This window comes from Columba livia, chromosome 32 (genome assembly GCF_036013475.1).
Source record: "Columba livia isolate bColLiv1 breed racing homer chromosome 32, bColLiv1.pat.W.v2, whole genome shotgun sequence".
In the NCBI taxonomy this organism is placed as follows: domain Eukaryota; kingdom Metazoa; phylum Chordata; class Aves; order Columbiformes; family Columbidae; genus Columba; species Columba livia.
Window position 1 is genome coordinate 280620 of NC_088633.1, and position 21080 is coordinate 301699.

The 21080-nt window shown below is 47.2% G+C and overlaps 1 protein-coding gene across 6 annotated transcripts in view; it reads right to left on the minus strand.

Annotated features, from left to right (window-relative positions):
- LOC102086443 (E3 ubiquitin-protein ligase TRIM7) overlaps positions 1–20284 on the minus strand; it is a 25689-nt gene extending 5405 nt beyond the window's left edge. For all 6 annotated transcript variants that reach the window (XR_010468564.1, XR_010468565.1, XR_010468562.1 and 3 more), the window contains exons 1-4: positions 20094–20284; positions 13944–14472; positions 8069–8164; positions 3799–4029 (exon numbers count right to left, since the gene is read on the minus strand). Coding sequence is in view for 1 of the 6 variants with exons in the window: in XM_065044128.1 (XP_064900200.1) it covers positions 3799–4029; positions 8069–8164; positions 13944–14472; positions 20094–20257 (1020 nt within the window). In the remaining 5 variants the exon portion in view is untranslated. The remainder of the gene's footprint in view (positions 1–3798; positions 4030–8068; positions 8165–13943; positions 14473–20093) is intronic.
- Positions 20285–21080: the final 796 nt, after the last annotated feature.

Sequence of the window (21080 nt, forward strand, 5' to 3'; positions counted from 1 at the left end):
AATTTCATGATGGGCAGCTCGGGTTTAGTTTTCAAACCCGGCTTAGGTTGGGAAGGAGGATTTGGGTAACAGGGAGGGCTGGATGGGCTCCAGTTTGGGTCTTGGCGTTGCAATCGATCCCTGGGCTCCCGCTGTTCGCTCCCTCATACTTTGCAGCTTAATTAATCGCTCGTTTTGACCTGAAACAACCTCCTGTAGGCAGGAGTTGAATCAATATACAGAGCACACCGCTGGTTTAGGCCGTTTGGTTGTTAGGCCTGGCCTAGCAGAGCTCAGGGTGCTCAGACACCACCACACACAATCTACTCATTAAAGTCGGGCCAAAAAGGGACATTTATCCTCAAAACACCTCTAGGACACCCAGAAAACACATTAAAAAGGGTCGAAAAAGGGTCATAACTTGGATCTAAGGGCTCGTTTGGTGGTCAGTGTCCCACCTTGAGGAACTTGAGCATGGCTGTTGAACCTTGTCCTCCAACTCAGGGCTCTCAGACACCATCTACTCATTAAAGTTGGGCCAAAAAGGGACATTTATCCTCAAAACACCTCTAGGACACCCAGAAAACACGTCAAAAAGGGGCGAAAAAGGGTCATAACTTGGATCTGAGAGTTCATTTGGTGGTCAATGTCCCACCTTGAGGAACTCGAGCATGGGCTGTTGAACCTCGTCGTCCAACTCAGGGCTCTCAGATACCACCACACACCATCTACTCATTAAAGTTGGGCCAAAATGGGACATTTATCCTCAAAACACCTCTAGGACACCCAGAAAACACGTTTAAAAGGGTGAAAAAGGGTCATAACATGGATCTTGTTTGATGGTAGACGTTCCATCCTTGAGGAACTCGAGCATGGGCTGTTGAACCTTGTCCTCCAACTCAGGACACTCAGACACCATCTACTCATTAAAGTTGGGCCAAAATGGGACATTTATCCTCAAAACACCTCTAGGACACCCAGAAAACACGTTAAAAGGGGTGAAAAAGGGTCATAACTTGGATCTAAGGGCTCGTTTGGTGGTCAGTGTCCCACCTTGAGGAACTCGAGCATGGGCTGTTGAATCTTGTCCTCCATCTGAGGGCTCTCAGACACCATCTACTCATTATAGTTGGGGCAAAATGGGACATTTGTCCTCAAAACACCTCTAGGACACCCAGAAAACACGTTAAAAAGTGGCGAAAAAGGGTCATAACTTGGATCTGATCTTCATTTGGTGGTCAATGTCCCACCTTGAGGAACTCGAGCATGGGCTGTTGAACCTTCTCCTCCAACTCAGGGCTCTCAGACACCATCTACTCATTAAAGTTGGGCCAAAAAGGGACATTTATCCTCAAAACACCTCTAGGACACCCAGAAAACACGTTTAAAAGGGTGAATAAGGGTCATAACATGGATCTTGTTTGATGGTAGACGTCCCACCTTGAGGAACTCGAGCATGGGCTGTTGAACCTTCTCCTCCAACTCAGGGCTCTCAGACACCATCTACTCATTAAAGTTGGGCCAAAAAGGGACATTTATCCTCAAAACACCTCTAGGACACCGAAAAAACATGTTAAAAGGGGTGAAAAAGGGTCATAACTTGGATCTAAGGGCTCGTTTGGTGGTTAATGTCCCACCTTGAGGAACTCGAGCATGGGCTGTTGAACCTTCTCCTCCAACTCAGGGCTCTCAGACACCATCTACTCATTAAAGTTGGGCAAAAAAGGGACATTTATCCTCAAAACACCTCGACGACACCCAGAAAGCACGTTAAAAGGGGCGAAAAAGGGTCATAACTTGGATCTGATCTTCATTTGGTGGTCAATGTCCCACCTTCAGGAACTCGAGCATGGGCTGTTGAAGCTTGTCCTCCAAATCAGGACACTCAGACACCATCTACTCATTAGAGATGGGCCAAAATGGGACATTTATCCTCAAAACACCTCTAGGACACCGAAAAGACATGTTAAAAGTGGCGAAAAAGGGTCATAACTTGGATCTAAGGGTTCATTTGTTGGTCAATGTCCCACCTTGAGGAACTCGAGCATGGGCTGTTGAACCTTTTCCTCCAACTCAGGGCTCTCAGACACCATCTACTCATTAAAGATGGGCCAAAAAGGGACATTTATCCTCAAAACACCTCTAGGACACCCAGAAAACACGTTAAAAGGGGTGAAAAAGGGTCATAACTTGGATCTAAGGGTTCATTTGTTGGTCAATGTCCCACCTTGCGGAACTCGAGCATGGGCTGTTGAACCTTCTCCTCCAACTCAGGGCTCTCAGACACCATCTACTCATTAAAGTTGGGCCAAAATGGGACATTTATCCTCAAAACACCTCGACGACACCCAGAAAACACGTTAAAAGGGGTGAAAAAGGGTCATAACTTGGATCTAAGGGTTCATTTGTTGGTCAATGTCCCACCTTGCGGAACTCGAGCATGGGCTGTTGAACCTTCTCCTCCAACTCAGGGCTCTCAGACACCACCACACACCATCTACTCATTAAAGTTGGGCCAAAATGGGACATTTATCCTCAAAACACCTCTAGGACACCCAGAAAACACATTAAAAAGTGGCGAAAAAGGGTCATAACTTGGATCTGAGAGTTCATTTGGTGGTCAATGTCCCACCTTGAGGAACTCGAGCATGGGCTGTTGAACCTTGTCCTCCAACTCAGGGCTCTCAGACACCATCTACTCATTAAAGTTGGGCCAAAAAGGGACATTTATCCTCAAAACACCTCGACGACACCCAGAAAACACATTAAAAAGGGTCGAAAAAGGGTCATAACTTGGATCTGATCTTCATTTGGTGGTCAATGTCCCACCTTGAGGAACTCGAGCATGGGGTGTTGAACCTTCTCCTCCAACTCAGGGCTCTCAGACACCATCTACTCATTAAAGTTGGGCCAAAAAGGGACATTTATCCTCAAAACACCTCTAGGACACTCAGAAAACACGTTAAAAGGGGTGAAAAAGGGTCATAACGTGGATCTTGTTTGATGGTAGACGTTCCATCCTTGAGGAACTCGAGCATGGGCTGTTGAACCTTGTCCTCCAAATCAGGACACTCAGACACCATCTACTCATTAAAGATGGGCCAAAAAGGGACATTTATCCTCAAAACACCTCTAGGACACCCAGAAAACACGTTAAAAGGGGCGAAAAAGGGTCATAACTTGGATCTGATCTTCATTTGGTGGTCAATGTCCCACCTTGAGGAACTCGAGCATGGGCTGCTGAACCTTGTCCTCCAACTCAGGGCTCTCAGATACCACCACACACCATCTACTCATTATAGTTGGGCCAAAATGGGACATTTATCCTCAAAACACCTCTAGGACACCCAGAAAACACGTTATAAAGGGGTGAAAAAGGGTCATAACTTGGATCTAAGGGCTCATTTGGTGGTTAATGTCCCACCTTGAGGAACTCGAGCATGGGCTGTTGAACCTTGTCCTCCAAATCAGGACACTCAGACACCATCTACTCATTAAAGTTGGGCCAAAATGGGACATTTATCCTCAAAACACCTCTAGGACACCCAGAAAACACGTTAAAAGGGGTGAAAAAGGGTCATAACTTGGATCTAAGGGCCTGTTTGGTGGTCAATGTCCCACCTTGAGGAACTCGAGCATGGGCTGTTGAACCTTGTCCTCCAACTCAGGGCTCTCAGACACCATCTACTCATTAAAGTTGGGCCACAAAGGGACATTTATCCTCAAAACACCTTGACAACACCCAGAAAACACCTTAAAAAGGGGCAAAAAAGGGTCATAACTTGGATCTGAGGGCTCGTTCTATGGCAGACGTCCCACCTTGAGGAACTCAAGCATGGGCTGCTGAATCTTCTCCTCCAGCTCCGCGATGAGCTTGTTGAGGAGCGCGATCTCCCTGGAGAGGTCGGTGATGTTGTCGTTCTGCCTGCGGCCGACGTTGCTCTCCATCTTGTCCAGTTGGGCCAACAGGAGGCGCTCCTGCTCCTGCAGGAACTGCCGCAGCTTCTCGAACTCCAGGAGCAGCTTCTGCCGCTCGCTGGCGATGGTTCGCTGGGGCGACAAGAGCTGGGTTGGACACAACCGCCGCCGCGATCTGCATGTTAACGTAAGGGGGAGGACCCGGAGGCATCGGACTGGGGATCCTTAATGTCAAACAGGCTCTTCTGGAATATATAGATACCTGTATATATCTGTATTTACACGTTAATGTAGGGGGAAGGACCAAGAGGCATCGGACTGGGGATCCTTAGTGTCAAACAGGCTCTTCTGGAATATATAGATACCTGTATATACCTCTATTGACAAGTTAACGTAAGGGGGAGGACCCAGAGGCATCGGACTGTGGATCCTTAATGTCAAACAGGCTCTTCTGGAATATATATAAGTGTATAGATACCTGTATACACCTCTATTGACAAGTTAACGTAGGGGGAAGGACCAAGAGGCATTGGACTGTGGATCCTTAGTGTCAAACAGGCTCTTCTGGAATATATAGATACCTGTATATATCTGTATTTACACGTTAATGTAGGGGGAAGGACCCGGAGGCATCGGACTGTGGATCCTTAATGTCAAACAGGCTCTTCTGGAATATATATAAGTGTATAGATACCTGTATACACCTCTATTGACAAGTTAACGTAGGGGGAAGGACCAAGAGGCATCGGACTGTGGATCCTTAATGTCAAACAGGCTCTTCTGGAATATATATAAGTGTATAGATACCTGTATACACCTCTATTGACAAGTTAACGTAGGGGGAAGGACCAAGAGGCATTGGACTGTGGATCCTTAGTGTCAAACAGGCTCTTCTGGAATATATAGATACCTGTATATACCTCTATTGACAAGTTAACGTAGGGGGAAGGACCAAGAGGCATTGGACTGGGGATCCTTAATGTCAAACAGGCTCTTCTGGAATATATAGATACCTGTATATATCTGTATTTACACGTTAATGTAGGGGGAAGGACCCGGAGGCATCGGACTGTGGATCCTTAGTGTCAAACAGGCTCTTCTGGAATATATATAAGTGTATAGATACCTGTATATACCTCTATTGACAAGTTAATGTAGGGGGAAGGATTGAGAGGCATTGGACTGGGGATCCTTAGTGTCAAACAGGCTCTTCTGGAATATATAGATACCTGTATATATCTGTATTTACACATTAATGTAGGGGGAAGGACCAAGAGGCATCGGACTGGGGATCCTTAATGTCAAACAGGCTCTTCTGGGATATATATATAAGTGTATAGATACCTGTATACACCTCTATTGACAAGTTAACGTAGGGGGAAGGATTGAGAGGCATTGGACTGGGGATCCTTAATGTCAAACAGGCTCTTCTGGAATATATAGATACCTGTATATATCTGTATTTACACGTTAATGTAGGGGGAAGGACCCCAAGGCATCGGACTGTGGATCCTTAATGTCAAACAGGCTCTTCTGGAATATATATAAGTGTATAGATACCTGTATATACCTCTATTGACAAGTTAATGTAGGGGGAGGGACCCAGAGGCATCGGACTGGGGATCCTTAATGTCAAACAGGCTCTTCTGGAATATATAGATACCTGTATATATCTGTACTTACACGTTAATGTAGGGGGAAGGATTGAGAGGCATCAGACTGTGGATCCTTAATGTCAAACAGGCTCTTCTGGAATATATAGATACCTGTATATACCTCTATTGACAAGTTAACATAGGGGGAAGGACCAAGAGGCATTGGACTGTGGATCCTTAGTGTCAAACAGGCTCTTCTGGAATATATATAAGTGTATAGATACCTGTATATACCTCTATTGACAAGTTAATGTAGGGGGAGGGACCCAGAGGCATCGGACTGGGGATCCTTAATGTCAAACAGGCTCTTCTGGAATATATAGATACCTGTATATATCTGTATTTACACATTAATGTAGGGGGAAGGACCCCAAGGCATCGGACTGGGGATCCTTAATGTCAAACAGGCTCTTCTGGAATATATAGATACCTGTATATACCTCTATTGACAAGTTAATGTAGGGGGAGGACCCAGAGGCATCGGACTGTGGATCCTTAATGTCAAACAGGCTCTTCTGGAATATATATAAGTGTATAGATACCTGTATACACCTCTATTGACAAGTTAACGTAGGGGGAAGGATTGAGAGGCATTGGACTGGGGATCCTTAGTGTCAAACAGGCTCTTCTGGAATATATAGATACCTGTATATATCTGTATTGGCAAGTTAATGTAGGGGGAAGGATTGAGAGGCATTGGACTGGGGATCCTTAGTGTCAAACAGGCTCTTCTGGGATATATATATAAGTGTATAGATACCTGTATATATCTGTATTTACACGTTAATGTAGGGGGAAGGACCCGGAGGCATCGGACTGTGGATCACAATAGCCATTTGTTGCCATCTACTGGTCCCACCACCCAAACTGGGGGAAGGGTCGGTGTAGGAGAACTCGCTCAGAGCAGCGTTTCTCCATCCAGACCCATCTTTATACTCAGATAAACCCCAGGCCCAGCCTAAGCATGATGATCCCCATGAATGAGTCCCCCCTCAGTCTCCTCTTGTCTAGCTCCAGAGCCCCAGCTCCCTCAGCCTTTCCTCACACGGGAGATGCTCCACTCCCTTCAGCATCTTGGTTGCCCTACACTGGACCCTCTCCAGCAGTTCCCTGTCCTGCTGGAACTGAGGGGCCACAGCTGGACACAATATTCCAGATGTGGTCTCCCCAGGGCAAAGCAGAGGGGCAGGAGAACCTCTCTGACCTACTGACCACCCCCTTCTAACCCCCCAGGTACCATTGGCTTCCTGGTCTCCCATCCAAGTACTGACTGGGCCCGACCCTGCTTAGCTTCCCAGATCACATGAGATGGGGGCGTTCGCAGGGTACTATGGCTATATATATATATGTATGTATGTATATATATGTGTGTTCTCCAAGTATATCCTGCCCCTTTATTCAAGGGCAGAGCAGAGGGGCAGGAGAACCTCTCTGGACCAGCTGGTCTCCCATCCAAGCACTGACCGGGCCCGACCCTGCTTAGCTTCCCAGATCACATGAGATGGGGCGTGCTCAGGGGGGTGTGGCTGCATATATTAGATAGATATACAGATAAGATAGATTAGATAGATAGATAAGATAGATATAAGTTCCCCAAGTATATCCTGAGAGTATGTGAACTAAACCCATTTTTCAATGGCAGAGCAGAGGGGCAGAAGAATCTCTGACCCAGCTGGTCTCCCATCCAAGCACTGACCGGGCCCGACCCTGCTTAGCTTCCCAGATCACATGAGATGGGGCGTTCTCAGAGGGGTGTGGTTTCATCTATTATATTTATATATACATATATATATGAAATTATAGATAGATAGATATAAGTTCCCCAAGTATATCCTGACAGTATCTAACCTAAGCCCTTTATTCAATGGCAGAGCAGAGGGGCAGGAGAACCTCTCTGGACCAGCTGGTCTCCCATCCAAGCACTGACCGGGCCCGACCCTGCTTAGCTTCCCACATCACATGAGATGGGGCGTGCTCAGGGTGCTGTGGCTGCATTTACTATATACATATATATATATATACACACACACATGTATGTATGAGTTCCCCAAGTATATTCTGATAGTATCTGAACTAAACCCTTTACTCAAAGGCAGAGCAGAGGGGCAGGAGAACCTCTCTGACCTACATTGAATTCCTTGCAGCCTGTGCAGGTCTCTGGTGGCAGCACAGCTCCCAGTGTCACCCAGTTTGGTGCCACCAGCACAGTCACTCTGCTCCCTCATCCAACTCATTGACGAATATATGGAATAATATAGGCCCTATAGCGACCCCTGGGGCACTGCACTAGATCCAAGTGTCCAACTGGACTCTGCCCCATTGACCTTCACCCATTCAGTTCAATGAGGATGCTGTGGTAGACCACCCCACCCGAGACCTCCCCGGGGACACACGGCCGCCCTTTGGCATCACCAACGCGGTTGAGCGGCCGCCTATCAAACAAAGCCGGGCTTAGGTGCGCTGCCGGTTGTGTCGTGGCCTAAACCCGGCGCTTGGGCCAAACCGGCGGTACCAACCAGCAGCTCCTGCGTCTTCTTGTCGTCGTTCACCTTGAACTCCAGCAGCTCCTGCCGCTCCTTCTTCAGCACGTCCAGGCGGCACTGGATCTTCTCCTGGGGGCAAAGGAGCAACATGCTTTGCTTTGCTTTCATTCCTTTCGCATTCGCGCCCTCTTTTCCTTTCGCATTCGCACCCTTTTCTTCTTGCATTTCCACCCCCTTTTCTTTGCATTTGCTCCTTTTCCTTCCCATTTGCTCCCCCTTTTCCTTTCGCATTTCCCCCTTTTTTGTTTTGCATTTGCTCCTTTTCCTTTCCCTTTGCTCCCCCTTTTCCTTTTGCATTTCCCCCTTTTTTGTTTTGCATTCGCTCCCTTTTCCTTTCCTTGCATTTCCACCCTCTTTTCCTTTCCTTTTGCTCCTCTTATGTTTCGCATTCGCTCCTTTTCCTTTTGCATTTCCACCCCCTTTTCCTTTTGCATTTCCACCCCCTTTTCCTTTTGCATTTCCACCCCCTTTTCCTTTTGCATTTCCACCCCCTTTTCCTTTTGCATTTCCACCCCCTCTTCCTTTTGCATTTACATTTGCTCCCTTTTTGGATTTGCTCCTTTTCCTTTCTTTTGCATTTGCTCCCTTTTCTTCCTGCATTTCCACACCCTTTTCCTTTTGCATTCGCTCCCTTTTCCTTTTGCATTCGCTCCCTTTTCCTTTCCTTGCATTTCCAGCCCCTTTTCCTTCACATTTGCTCCTCTTATGTTTCGAATTCGCTTCCTTTTCTCTCCTTTGCATTCGCCCCTTTTCCTTTTGCATTTCCAGCCCCTTTTCCTTTTGCATTTCCAGCCCCTTTTCCTTTTGCATTTCCAGCCCCTTTTCCTTTTGCATTTACATTTGCTCCCTTTTTGGATTTGCTCCTTTTCCTTTCTTTTGCATTTGCTCCCTTTTCCTTTTGCATTTCCACCCCCTTTTCCTTTTGCATTTCCACCCCCTTTATGTTTCGCATTTGCTCCCCCTTTTCCTTTTGCATTTACATTTGCTCCCTTTTTGGATTTGCTCCTTTTCCTTTCTTTTGCATTCGCTCCCTTTTCCTTTCCTTGCATTTCCACCCTCTTTTCCTTTCCTTTTGCTCCTCTTATGTTTCGCATTCGCTCCTTTTCCTTTTGCATTTCCACCCCCTTTTCCTTTTGCATTTCCAGCCCCTTTTCCTTTTGCATTTCCAGCCCCTTTTCCTTTTGCATTTCCAGCCCCTTTTCCTTTTGCATTTACATTTGCTCCCTTTTTGGATTTGCTCCTTTTCCTTTCTTTTGCATTTCCACCTCCTTTTCCTTTTGCATTTCCACCCCCTTTTCCTTTTGCATTTCCACCCCCTTTTCCTTTTGCATTTACATTTGCTCCCTTTTTGGATTTGCTCCTTTTCCTTTCTTTTGCATTTGCCCCCTTTTCTTCCTGCATTTCCACCCCCTTTTCCTTCGCATTTGCTCCCTTTTCTCCCCTTCGCATTCGCACCTTTTCCTTTACATCCGCTCCCCCTTTATTTTCGCATTTTCCCCTTTAATTTTTGCATCCACTCCCTTTTCCTTTCGCCTTTTCCCGCCCATTTGCCCTTTGCAGCCGCTCAACCCAGAGCCAGCAAAGCCAGGCTCAACCCTCCCCCCAGCAAAGCCGGGCTCAACCCCTCCCCCCCAGCAAAGCCGGGCTCAACCCCTCCCCCCCAGCAAAGCCGGGCTCAACCCCTCCCCCCCAGCAAAGCCGGGCTCAACCCCTCCCCCCCAGCAAAGCCGGGCTCAACCCCTCCCCCCCAGCAAAGCCGGGCTCAACCCCTCCCCCCCAGCAAAGCCGGGCTCAACCCCTCCCCCCCAGCAAAGCCGGGCTCAACTCAGCTCAACCACCCACAAACCCACATTCCCAACCCCCCAACACTGAAAGAGGAATCCGGGCTGGAAAAGGCTCAATCTTCACCAGCTGTTCCTGGTCCAAAGTCCAGCCTGGCTTAAGCCCAGCTCACATTCACCTTTGGGTGCTCGCCCAGGCCTAAAATACACTCAGCTCTTCGCTCCATTGGCCCGAGCCCAAGGGCCCGCAGGTGGGGTTTGCAGAGCGGTGTTCAATTTTAAATTAATTAGGATTAATGACATTAATTAATTGCTATATCCAGCTGCAGACACCACCCAAAGCCTGAAATGTGGGGGTTTTGTGCATTTAGAGGGGGGAGGTTTGCACATCAACCAGCTCTTTGCAGGGTGTAAAGCCGAGCTTAGCAAAGCTCAAGTGACATTAAATCAATTAGAATTAATGACATTAATTAATCATGATCCCCACTGCAGACAGGACCCAAAATCCTGAAATCTGGGGGTTTTGCACATTTAGACATCGAACAGCTCTTTGCAAGGTGTAAAGCCGAGCTTAGCAAAGCTCAAGTGACATTAAATCAATTAGAATTAATGACATTAATTAATCACAATCCCCACTGCAGACAGGACCCAAAATCCTGAAATCTGGGGGTTTTGCACATTGCACCAACCAGCTCATTGCAGGGTGTAAAGCCGAGCTTAGCAAAGCTCAAGTGACATTAAATCAATTAGAATTAATGACATTAATTAATCACTATCCCCAGCTGCAGACACGGCCCAAAATCCTGAAATCTGAGGGTTTTGCACATTGCACCAACCAGCTCTTTGCAGGGTGTAAAGCCGAGCTTAACAAAGCTCAAGTGACATTACATTAATTAATCACAATCCCCAGCCACAGACATGACCCAAAATCCTGATATTTGGGGGTTTTGTGCATTTAGAGCGGGGAGGTTTGCACATAGGAACCATCAACCGGCTCTTCGCAAGGTGTAAAGCCGAGCTTAGCAAAGCTCAGGTGACACTAATAAATGGAATTAGCTAATCACACACTATCTCCAGCTGCAGACACAACCCAAAATCCTGATATTTGGGGATTTTGCCCATTTAGATGGGGGAGGTTTGCACATCAACCAGCTCTTTGCAGGGCCTAAAGCCGAGCTTAGCAAAGCTCAGGTGACATTAATTAATGAAATTAGCTAATCACACAGTATCCTCAGCTACAGACATGACCCAAAATCCTCAAATGTGGGGTCTTGCACATTTAGATAGGGGAGGTTTGCAGGTAGGAACCACCAACCAGCTCTTTGCAGGGTCTAAAGCCAAGCTTAGCAAAGCTCAGCTGACCACTTGGGGGGGTTCAATGACCACAAATACACAGTGCTGGGAGGTAGAACAAGCCGAAGGGCGGACAGACAGACGGACAAGCACCTTGTACTCCTCCGCCACCTCGTCCACGGGCGCCACACCTGAGATTGGGGGGTCTTGCACATCAACCAGCTCTTTGCAGGGCCTAAAGCCGAGCTTAGCAAAGCTCAGGTGACATTAATTAATGAAATTAGCTAATCACACAGTATCCTCAGCTACAGACATGACCCAAAATCCTCAAATATGGGGGTCTTGCACATTTAGATGGGGGAGGTTTAGTAGGTAGAAACCACCAACCAGCTCATTGCAGGGTGTAAAGCTGAGCTTAGCAAAGCTCAGCTGACCACTTGGGGGGGTTCAATGACCACAAATACACAACGCCGGCAGGGAGAACAAGCCGAAGGGTGGACAGACAGACGGACAAGCACCTTGTACTCCTCGGCCGCCTCGTCCACGGGCACCACACCTGAGATTGGTCTTGCACATCAACCAGCTCTTTGCAGGGTGTAAAGCTGAGCTTAGCAAAGCTTGGCCGACCACTCAGGGGGGTTCAACGCCCACAAATACACAGTGCTGGGAGGGAGAACAAGCCGAAGGGCGGACAGACAGACGGACAAGCACCTTGTACTCCTCCGCCACCTCGTCCACGGGCACCACACCCGAGATTGGGGGATCTTGCACATCAACCAGCTCTTTGCAGGGCCTAAAGCCAAGCTTAGCAAAGCTCAGGTGACATTAATTAATGAAATTAGCTAATCACACAGTATCCTCAGCTACAGACATGACTCAAAATCCTCAAATATGGGGGTCTTGCACATTTAGATGGGGGAGGTTTAGTAGGTAGGAACCACCAACCAGCTCTTTGCAGGGTGTAAGGCTGAGCTTAGCAAAGCTTGGCCGACCACTCAGGGGGGTTCAACGCCCACAAATACACAACGCCGGCAGGGAGAACAAGCCGAAGGGCGGACAGACAGACGGACAAGCACCTTGTACTCCTCGGCCGCCTCGTCCACGGGCACCACACCTGAGACTGGGGGGTCTTGCACATCAACCAGCTCTTTGCAGGGTGTAAAGCTGAGCTTAGCAAAGCTCAGCTGACCACTTGGGGGGGTTCAACGCCCACAAATACACAACGCCAGCAGGGAGAACAAGCCGAAGGGTGGACAGACAGACGGACAAGCACCTTGTACTCCTCGGCCACCTCATCCACAGGCACCACACCTGAGATTGGTCTTGCACATCAACCAGCTCTTTGCAGGGCCTAAAGCCGAGCTTAGCAAAGCTCAGGTGACATTAATTAATGAAATTAGCTAATCACACAGTATCCTCAGCTACAGACATGACCCAAAATCCTCAAATGTGGGGGTCTTGCACATTTAGATGGGGGAGGTTTGCAGGTAGGAACCACCAACCAGCTCTTTGCAGGGTCTAAAGCCAAGCTTAGCAAAGCTCAGCTGACCACTTGGGGGGGTTCAATGACCACAAATACACAGTGCTGGGAGGGAGAACAAGCCGAAGGGTGGACAGACAGACGGACAAGCACCTTGTACTCCTCGGCCACCTCGTCCACGGGCACCACACCTGAGATTGGGGGGTCTTGCACATCAACCAGCTCTTTGCAGGGTCTAAAGCCAAGCTTAGCAAAGCTCAGCTGACCACTTGGGGGGGTTCAACGACCACAAATACACAACGCCGGCAGGGAGAACAAGCCGAAGGGCGGACAGACAGACGGACAAGCACCTTGTACTCCTCGGCCGCCTCGTCCACGGGCACCACACCTGAGATTGGTCTTGCACATCAACCAGCTCTTTGCAGGGCCTAAAGCCGAGCTTAGCAAAGCTTGGCCGACCACTCAGGGGGGTTCAACGCCCACAAATACACAACGCCGGCAGGGAGAACAAGCCAAAGGGCGGACAGACAGACGGACAAGCACCTTGTACTCCTCGGCCACCTCGTCCACGGGCACCACACCTGAGATTGGGGGGTCTTGCACATCAACCAGGTCTTTGCAGGGCCTAAAGCCGAGCTTAGCAAAGCTCAGGTGACATTAATTAATGAAATTAGCTAATCACACAGTATCCTCAGCTACAGACATGACTCAAAATCCTCAAATATGGGGGTCTTGCACATTTAGATGGGGGAGGTTTAGTAGGTAGAAACCACCAACCAGCTCTTTGCAGGGTCTAAAGCCAAGCTTAGCAAAGCTCAGCTGACCACTTGGGGGGGTTCAATGACCACAAATACAGAACGCCGGCAGGGAGAACAAGCCAAAGGGCGGACAGACAGACGGACAAGCACCTTGTACTCCTCGGCCGCCTCGTCCACGGGCACCACACCTGAGATTGGTCTTGCACATCAACCAGCTCTTTGCAGGGCCTAAAGCCGAGCTTAGCAAAGCTCAGCTGACCACTTGGGGGGGTTCAATGACCACAAATACACAGTGCTGGGAGGGAGAACAAGCCGAAGGGCAGACAGACAGACGGACAAGCACCTTGTACTCCTCGGCCGCCTCGTCCACGGGCACCACACCTGAGATTGGTCTTGCACATCAACCAGCTCTTTGCAGGGTGTAAGGCTGAGCTTAGCAAAGCTCAGCTGACCACTTGGGGGGGTTCAATGACCACAAATACACAGTGCTGGGAGGGAGAACAAGCCGAAGGGCGGACAGACAGACGGACAAGCACCTTGTACTCCTCGGCCGCCTCGTCCACGGGCACCACGGCGTGCGGGCGGTGGTCGCGGGACCGGTCGCACACCACGCAGATGCTCCTGCGGTCGTCCTTGCAGAACAGCTTGAGCGCCTCGCGGTGCTTGGGGCACAGCCCCTCGTCCTCAGCCCCTTTAGCCCCACGCAGGGCGAACTGGCCGATGATCTCGGCCATGTTGGCCAACTGCCGGTTGGGCCTAAAGCTCCGCTGTTGGAAAACCTCCCGGCATTGCGGACACGGGAAATCGGCCTCGAGGTCCTTCCAGCTCTTGACGATGCAGGCGCGGCAGAAGTTGTGCCCGCACTCGATGGACACGGGGTCTTTGAAGAACTCCAGGCACACGGAGCAAGTGGCTTCGTCTTGGAGGTTCCCCGGTAGGAAGACGGCGGCCATGGCCTCCGCGTTGCTCAACGGACGCGGAACATGAATGTTTGGCAACCAGCCCCGCGTGGGCGTTGCTGTTCCAGGAACCGAGGGCGCTCTGGCGGGCTCCGGTTTCCTCACGCTGCCAACGGGGGGAGGAGGAGGGGGGAACAAGGACAAATGGCTGCCGGCCATTTGCTCCCAATCTCAGTCTATACCTCCCGGCCCTTTGCCCCCAATCTCAATCTATATCTCCCGGCCCTTTGCTCCCAATCTACATCTCCCAACCCTTTGCCCCCCATCTCAATCATCTCCCGACTCTTTGCCCCCAATCTCAATCTATATCTCCCGGCCCTTTGCTCCAAATCTATATCTCCCAACCCTTTGCACCCCATCTCAATCTATATCTCCCAGCCCTTTGCTCCCAATCTCAATCTATATCTCCCGGCCCTTTGCTCCCAGTCTATATCTCCCAACCCTCCGCTCCCAATCTCAATCATCTCCCGACCCTTTGCTCCCAATCTCAATCTAGATCTCCCAACCCTTTGCTCCCAATCTCAATCTATATCTCCCAACCCTTTGCCCCCAATCTCAATCTACATCTCCCAAGCCTTTACTCCCAATCTCAATCTATATCTCCCAGCCCTTTGCTCCCAATCTCAATCTATATCTCCCAACCCTTTACTCCCAATCTCAATCTATATCTCCCAACCCTTTGCTCCCAATCTCAGTCTATATCTCCCAACCCTTTACTCCCAATCTCAATCATCTCCCGGCCCTTTGCTCCCAATCTCAATCTATATCTCCCAGCCCTTTGCTCCCCATCTATATCTCCCAACCCTTTGCTTCCCATCTCAATCTATATCTCCCAGCCCTTTACTCCCAATCTCAATCTATATCTCCCAACCCTTTACTCCCAATCTCAATCTATATCTCCCAGCCCTTTGCTCCCAATCTCAATCTACATCTCCCAACCCTTTGCCCCCAATCTCAGTCATCTCCCGACTCTTTGCCCCCAATCTCAATCTATATCTCCCAACCCTTTGCTCCCAATCTCAATCTACATCTCCCAACCCTTTGCCCCCAATCTCAGTCATCTCCCGACTCTTTGCCCCCAATCTCAATCTATATCTCCCAACCCTTTGCTCCCAATCTCAATCTATATCTCCCAACCCTTTGCTCCCAATCTCAATCTATATCTCCCAACCCTTTGCTCCCAATCTCAATCTATATCTCCCAACCCTTTGCTCCCAATCTCAATCTATATCTCCCAACCCTTTGCCCCCAATCTCAATCTATATCTCCCAACCCTTTGCTCCCAATCTCAATCTATATCTCCCAACCCTTTGCTCCCAATCTCAATCTATATCTCCCAACCCTCTGCTCCCCATCTCAATCTATATCTCCCAGCCCTTTACTCCCAATCTCAATCTATATCTCCCAACCCTTTACTCCCAATCTCAATCTATATCTCCCAGCCCTTTGCTCCAAATCTATATCTCCCAACCCTTTGCTCCCAATCTCAATCTGTATCTCCCAGCCCTTTACTCCCAATCTCAATCTATATCTCCCGGCCCTTTGCTCCCAATCTCAATCTATATCTCCCGGCCCTTTACTCCCCATCTCAATCTATATCTCCCGGCCCTTTGCTCCCAATCTCAATCTATATCTCCCGACTCTTTGCTCCCAATCTCAATCTATATCTCCCGGCCCTTTGCTCCCAATCTCAATCTACATCTCCTGACCCTCTGCTCCCCATCTCAATCTATATCTCCCAACCCTTTACTCCCCATCTCAATCTATATCTCCCGACCCTCTGCTCCCAATCTCAATCTATATCTCCCAACCCTCCGCTCCCAATCTCAATCTATATCTCCCAACCCTTTACTCTCAATCTCCATCTATATCTCCCAGCCCTTTGCTCCCAATCTATATCTCCCAACCCTTTGCACCCAATCTCAGTCTATACCTCCCGGCCCTTTGCTCCCAATCTCAATCTACATCTCCTGACCCTCTGCTCCCCATCTCAATCTATATCTCCCAACCCTTTACTCCCAATCTCAATCTATATCTCCCAGCCCTTTGCTCCCAATCTCAATCTATATCTCCCGGCCCTTTGCTCCCAGTCTATATCTCCCAACCCTCCGCTCCCAATCTCAATCATCTCCCGACTCTTTGCTCCCAATCTCAGTCTATACCTCCTGGCCCTTTGCTCCCAATCTCAGTCTATACCTCCCGGCCCTTTGCTCCCAATCTCAATCTATATCTCCCGACCCTCTGCTCCCAATCTCAATCTATATCTCCCAACCCTTTGCCCCCAATCTCAATCATCTCCCGGCCCTTTGCCCCCAATCTCAATCATCTCCCGGCCCTTTGCCCCCAATCTCAATCATCTCCCGGCCCTTTGCCCCCAATCTCAGTCTATATCTCCCGGCCCTTTGCTCCCAATCTCAATCTATATCTCCCAACCCTTTGCTCCCAATCTCAGTCTATATCTCCCAACCCTTTACTCCCAATCTCAATCATCTCCCGGCCCTTTGCTCCCAGTCTCAATCTATATCTCCCAGCCCTTTGCTCCCCATCTATATCTCCCAACCCTTTGCTCCCAATCTCAATCTATATCTCCCAACCCTTTGCTCCCAATCTCAATCTATATCTCCCAACCCTTTGCTCCCAATCTCAATCTATATCTCCCAACCCTTTGCCCCCAATCTCAATCATCTCCCAACCCTTTGCTCCCAATCTCAATCTATATCTCCCAACCCTTTACTCCCAATCTCAATCTATATCTCCCAGCCCTTTGCTCCAAATCTATATCTCCCAACCCTTTGCTCCCAATCTCAATCTATATCTCCCGGCCCTTTGCTCCCAATCTCAATCTATATCTCCCAACCCTTCGCTCCCAATCTCAATCTATATCTCCCAACCCTTTACTCCCAATCTCAATCTATATCTCCCGGCCCTTTGCTCCCAATCTCAATCTATATCTCCCAGCCCTTTACTCCCAATCTCAATCTATATCTCCCAGCCCTTTGCTCCCAATCTCAATCTATATCTCCCGACCCTTTGCACTCAATCTACATCTCCCAACCCTTTGCCCCCAATCTCAGTCATCTCCCGACTCTTTGCCCCCAATCTCAATCTATATCTCCCAACCCTTTGCTCCCAATCTCAATCTATATCTCCCAACCCTTTGCTCCCAATCTCAATCTATATCTCCCAACCCTCTGCTCCCCATCTCAATCTATATCTCCCAGCCCTTTGCCCCCAATCTCAATCTATATCTCCCAGCCCTTTACTCCCAATCTCAATCTATATCTCCCAACCCTTTACTCCCCATCTCAATCTATATCTCCCAACCCTTTGCTCCCCATCTCAATCTATATCTCCCAACCCTTTGCTCCCAATATCAATCTATATCTCCCAACCCTTTGCTCCCAATATCAATCTATATCTCCCAACCCTTTGCTCCCAATCTCAATCATCTCACGACCCTTTGCTCCCAACCTCACAACCATTTGGTCCCAATCTCATAATCCTTTGCTTCCAACATCCCAACCATTTGCCTGGGGACACCTGGAGCCAAGAGGGATTTATGTGTGTATATGCAGGTAGATGCTCATATATAGGATACATAGAAATAAATAGAGAAATAAATAATATCGAGAGAAATATAGAAAAAAATAATATCGAGAGAAATATAGAAAAAATAATATAGAGAGAAATATAGAAATAAATAATATAGAAAGAAATATAGAAAGACATAATATAGAAGGACATATCCTGCCATTCACCCAAGTCACTAATTCCATCTTATTTACTCATATGGGTCAAATTAAGCACCTGTATTTAGATTTTACTTCCCTTCCCAAGCCCAGAATTACTTATAAACCGAGCTGTTAAAGCTCATTTCTAGTCCTAAATGGGCAAATTGGGATGAAAACCACCTGTAATATGAGTCAGGAACCCTTTGCAAACACCAGGAGTAATTTAGCTAATTAATCTTGCTAATTTGGCTAATTTAAGTCGTCCGGTGCAGTGCTGTGATTTCCAGGGCAATAAGGAAGAGTTTGGCCGCCCAAGCTGGGTCTTGTTGCTCTGTTGGTTGAGCCGGGACTAAATATAAGACTGAGTACTAAATATAAGATGATGGAGCTCGGCAGCTGCTCCGGCACCACTGGGCTATAATTAATAGTTAATATGGTAGTTAATAGCATTGATATTGACTATAATTAATATTTAATATGGTAGTTAATAGCATTGATATTGACTATAATCAATATATAATATGGCAGTTAATATAATTAATATTGACTATAATTAATATTTAATATGGTAGTTAATAGCATTGATATTGACTATAATCAATATATCATATGATAGTTCATATCATTAATATTGGCTATAATTAATATTTAATATGGTAGTTAATAGCATTGATATTGACTATAATCCATATATAATATGATAGTTCATATCATTAATATTGGCTATAATTAATATTTAATATGGTAGTTAATAGCATTGATATTGACTATAATCAATATATAATATGATAGTTCATATCATTAATATTGGCTATAATTAATATTTAATATGGTAGTTAATAGCATTGATATTGACTATAATCAATATATAATATGATAGTTCATATCATTAATATTGGCTATAATTAATATTTAATATGGTAGTTAATAGCATTGATATTGACTATAATCAATATATAAGATGATAGTTCATATCATTAATATTGACTATAATTAATATTTAATATGGTAGTTAATAGCATTGATATTGACTATAATTGATATATAATATGGCAGTTCATATAATTAATATTGACTATAATTAATATTTAATATGGTAGTTAATAGCATTGATATTGACTATAATATTTAATATGGTAGTTAATATCATTAATATTGACTATCATTAATATTCAAGCTAATATTTAATATAGTTGATACTTAATGTAATATTTAGTATAGCTGATACTTAATATAATACTTAGTATAGTTGATACTTAATGTAATGTTAATATAAGTAATATTTACTATCATTAATATTTAATACAGTAATTAATATAAGTAATATTTACTATAATTAATATTCGAGGTACTAGTTACTATAATTGATACTTCCCGTAATATTTAGTATAGTTGATACTTAATATTTAGTATAATACTTACTATAATATTCAACGAAATTACTATTCCGTATAATATTTATTCTAATTGATATTTAACACCATTAATATTTAGTATAATGTTTAATACAACTAATATTTAATGAAATAGCTATTTAATATAATATTTAATGTAATGGATACAGAACACAGTTGATATTTAAGGTGGGTTCGTCTCATCTCTCCCATCCAAACCCACCATACAAACGATCTCGTTACCTCCGGGGGGGTCAAATTACCACCTAATTAAGCCAAATGTGGAGCCTACTTAATCTCCTCCTAACGAGCACTCGAGAACAGGTCAACCCGTCCTACCCATCAACGCTAATTAACCCCCTCAACACCTCCAGCTTGGGACCTTTAATTAACGGGCAACCGAAGCCAAAAGGGATGAACCCCAGATTAATTAAATCAGCTAAATTAGCCAAATTAGTAAAATTACCCATTTCTATGGGAATAATCCGCGGTGAGCGGAGATGCCAGAATAGCGAAGAGCCCGATAAACGCAACGATAAACGCAGATTTAGGGAATAAAAGGGACGGCCAGACAAGCGCCCCCTGTTGCCCAACCCCCATACCTGGGAGCGCAGCCGTAGGAGATGGAAATCCTCCCGATTCGCCCCAAATATTGCACGGGGGGCAGTTGGGGACCCAAACGGGTGGGTGGGGGGTCCCAGCGGGACCGGGGGAGTCGTCCCAGCCCGTTGTGATGAAGGAACCGCGACCTGGACGTCTCTGACATCTCGGTGGTTTCTCCAGCTCCTGTTCCTTCCCCAGCCCCCTCGGTCACCCCATTTGGCCCCTCTTGTCACCCTCCCCACCCCGGATCACTTACGGTTCCCCCCCCCCCCCCCCACCCCCGCCGTGGGCATCATCATCTTCTTCCCTCCTCCTCCTCGGCTCTGCTCGGTGCCAAAGCGCTTTTCTCAGCGCCGGGATCACGTTCCCAACACCTCCCTCCACCTGTTCCCAAACTCAGACACTGTCCCCAAACCCAGACACTGTCCCCAAGGTCCCCGCAACGGTTTAACCCTCCCCGGTGCCCCGACTCGCCTTTGGGTTCCACCTCATGTGATCTGGGAAGCTAAGCAGGGTCGGGCCCGGTCAGTGCTTGGATGGGAGACCATACCATGTATATACCGAGCCATAGCACCCTGAGAACACCTGATCTGGGAAGCTAAGCAGGGTCGGGCCCGGTCAGTGCTTGGATGGGAGACCAGCTGGTCCAGAGAGGTTCTCCTGCCCCTCTGCTCTGCCATTGAGTAAAGGGTTTAGTTCAGATACTGTCAGGATACACTCGCGAAACTTTTATATATATATATATATATATATGTATAATATATGTAGCCACACCCCCCTGAGCACGCCCCATCTCATGTGATGTGGGAAGCTAAGCAGGGTCGGGCCCGGTCAGTGCTTGGATGGGAGACCAGCTGGTCCAGAGAGGTTCTCCTGCCCCTTTGCTCTGCCCTTGAATAAAGGGTTTAGTTCAGATACTGTCAGGATACACTCGCGAAACTTTTATATATATATATATATGTATAATATATGCAGCCATAGCACCC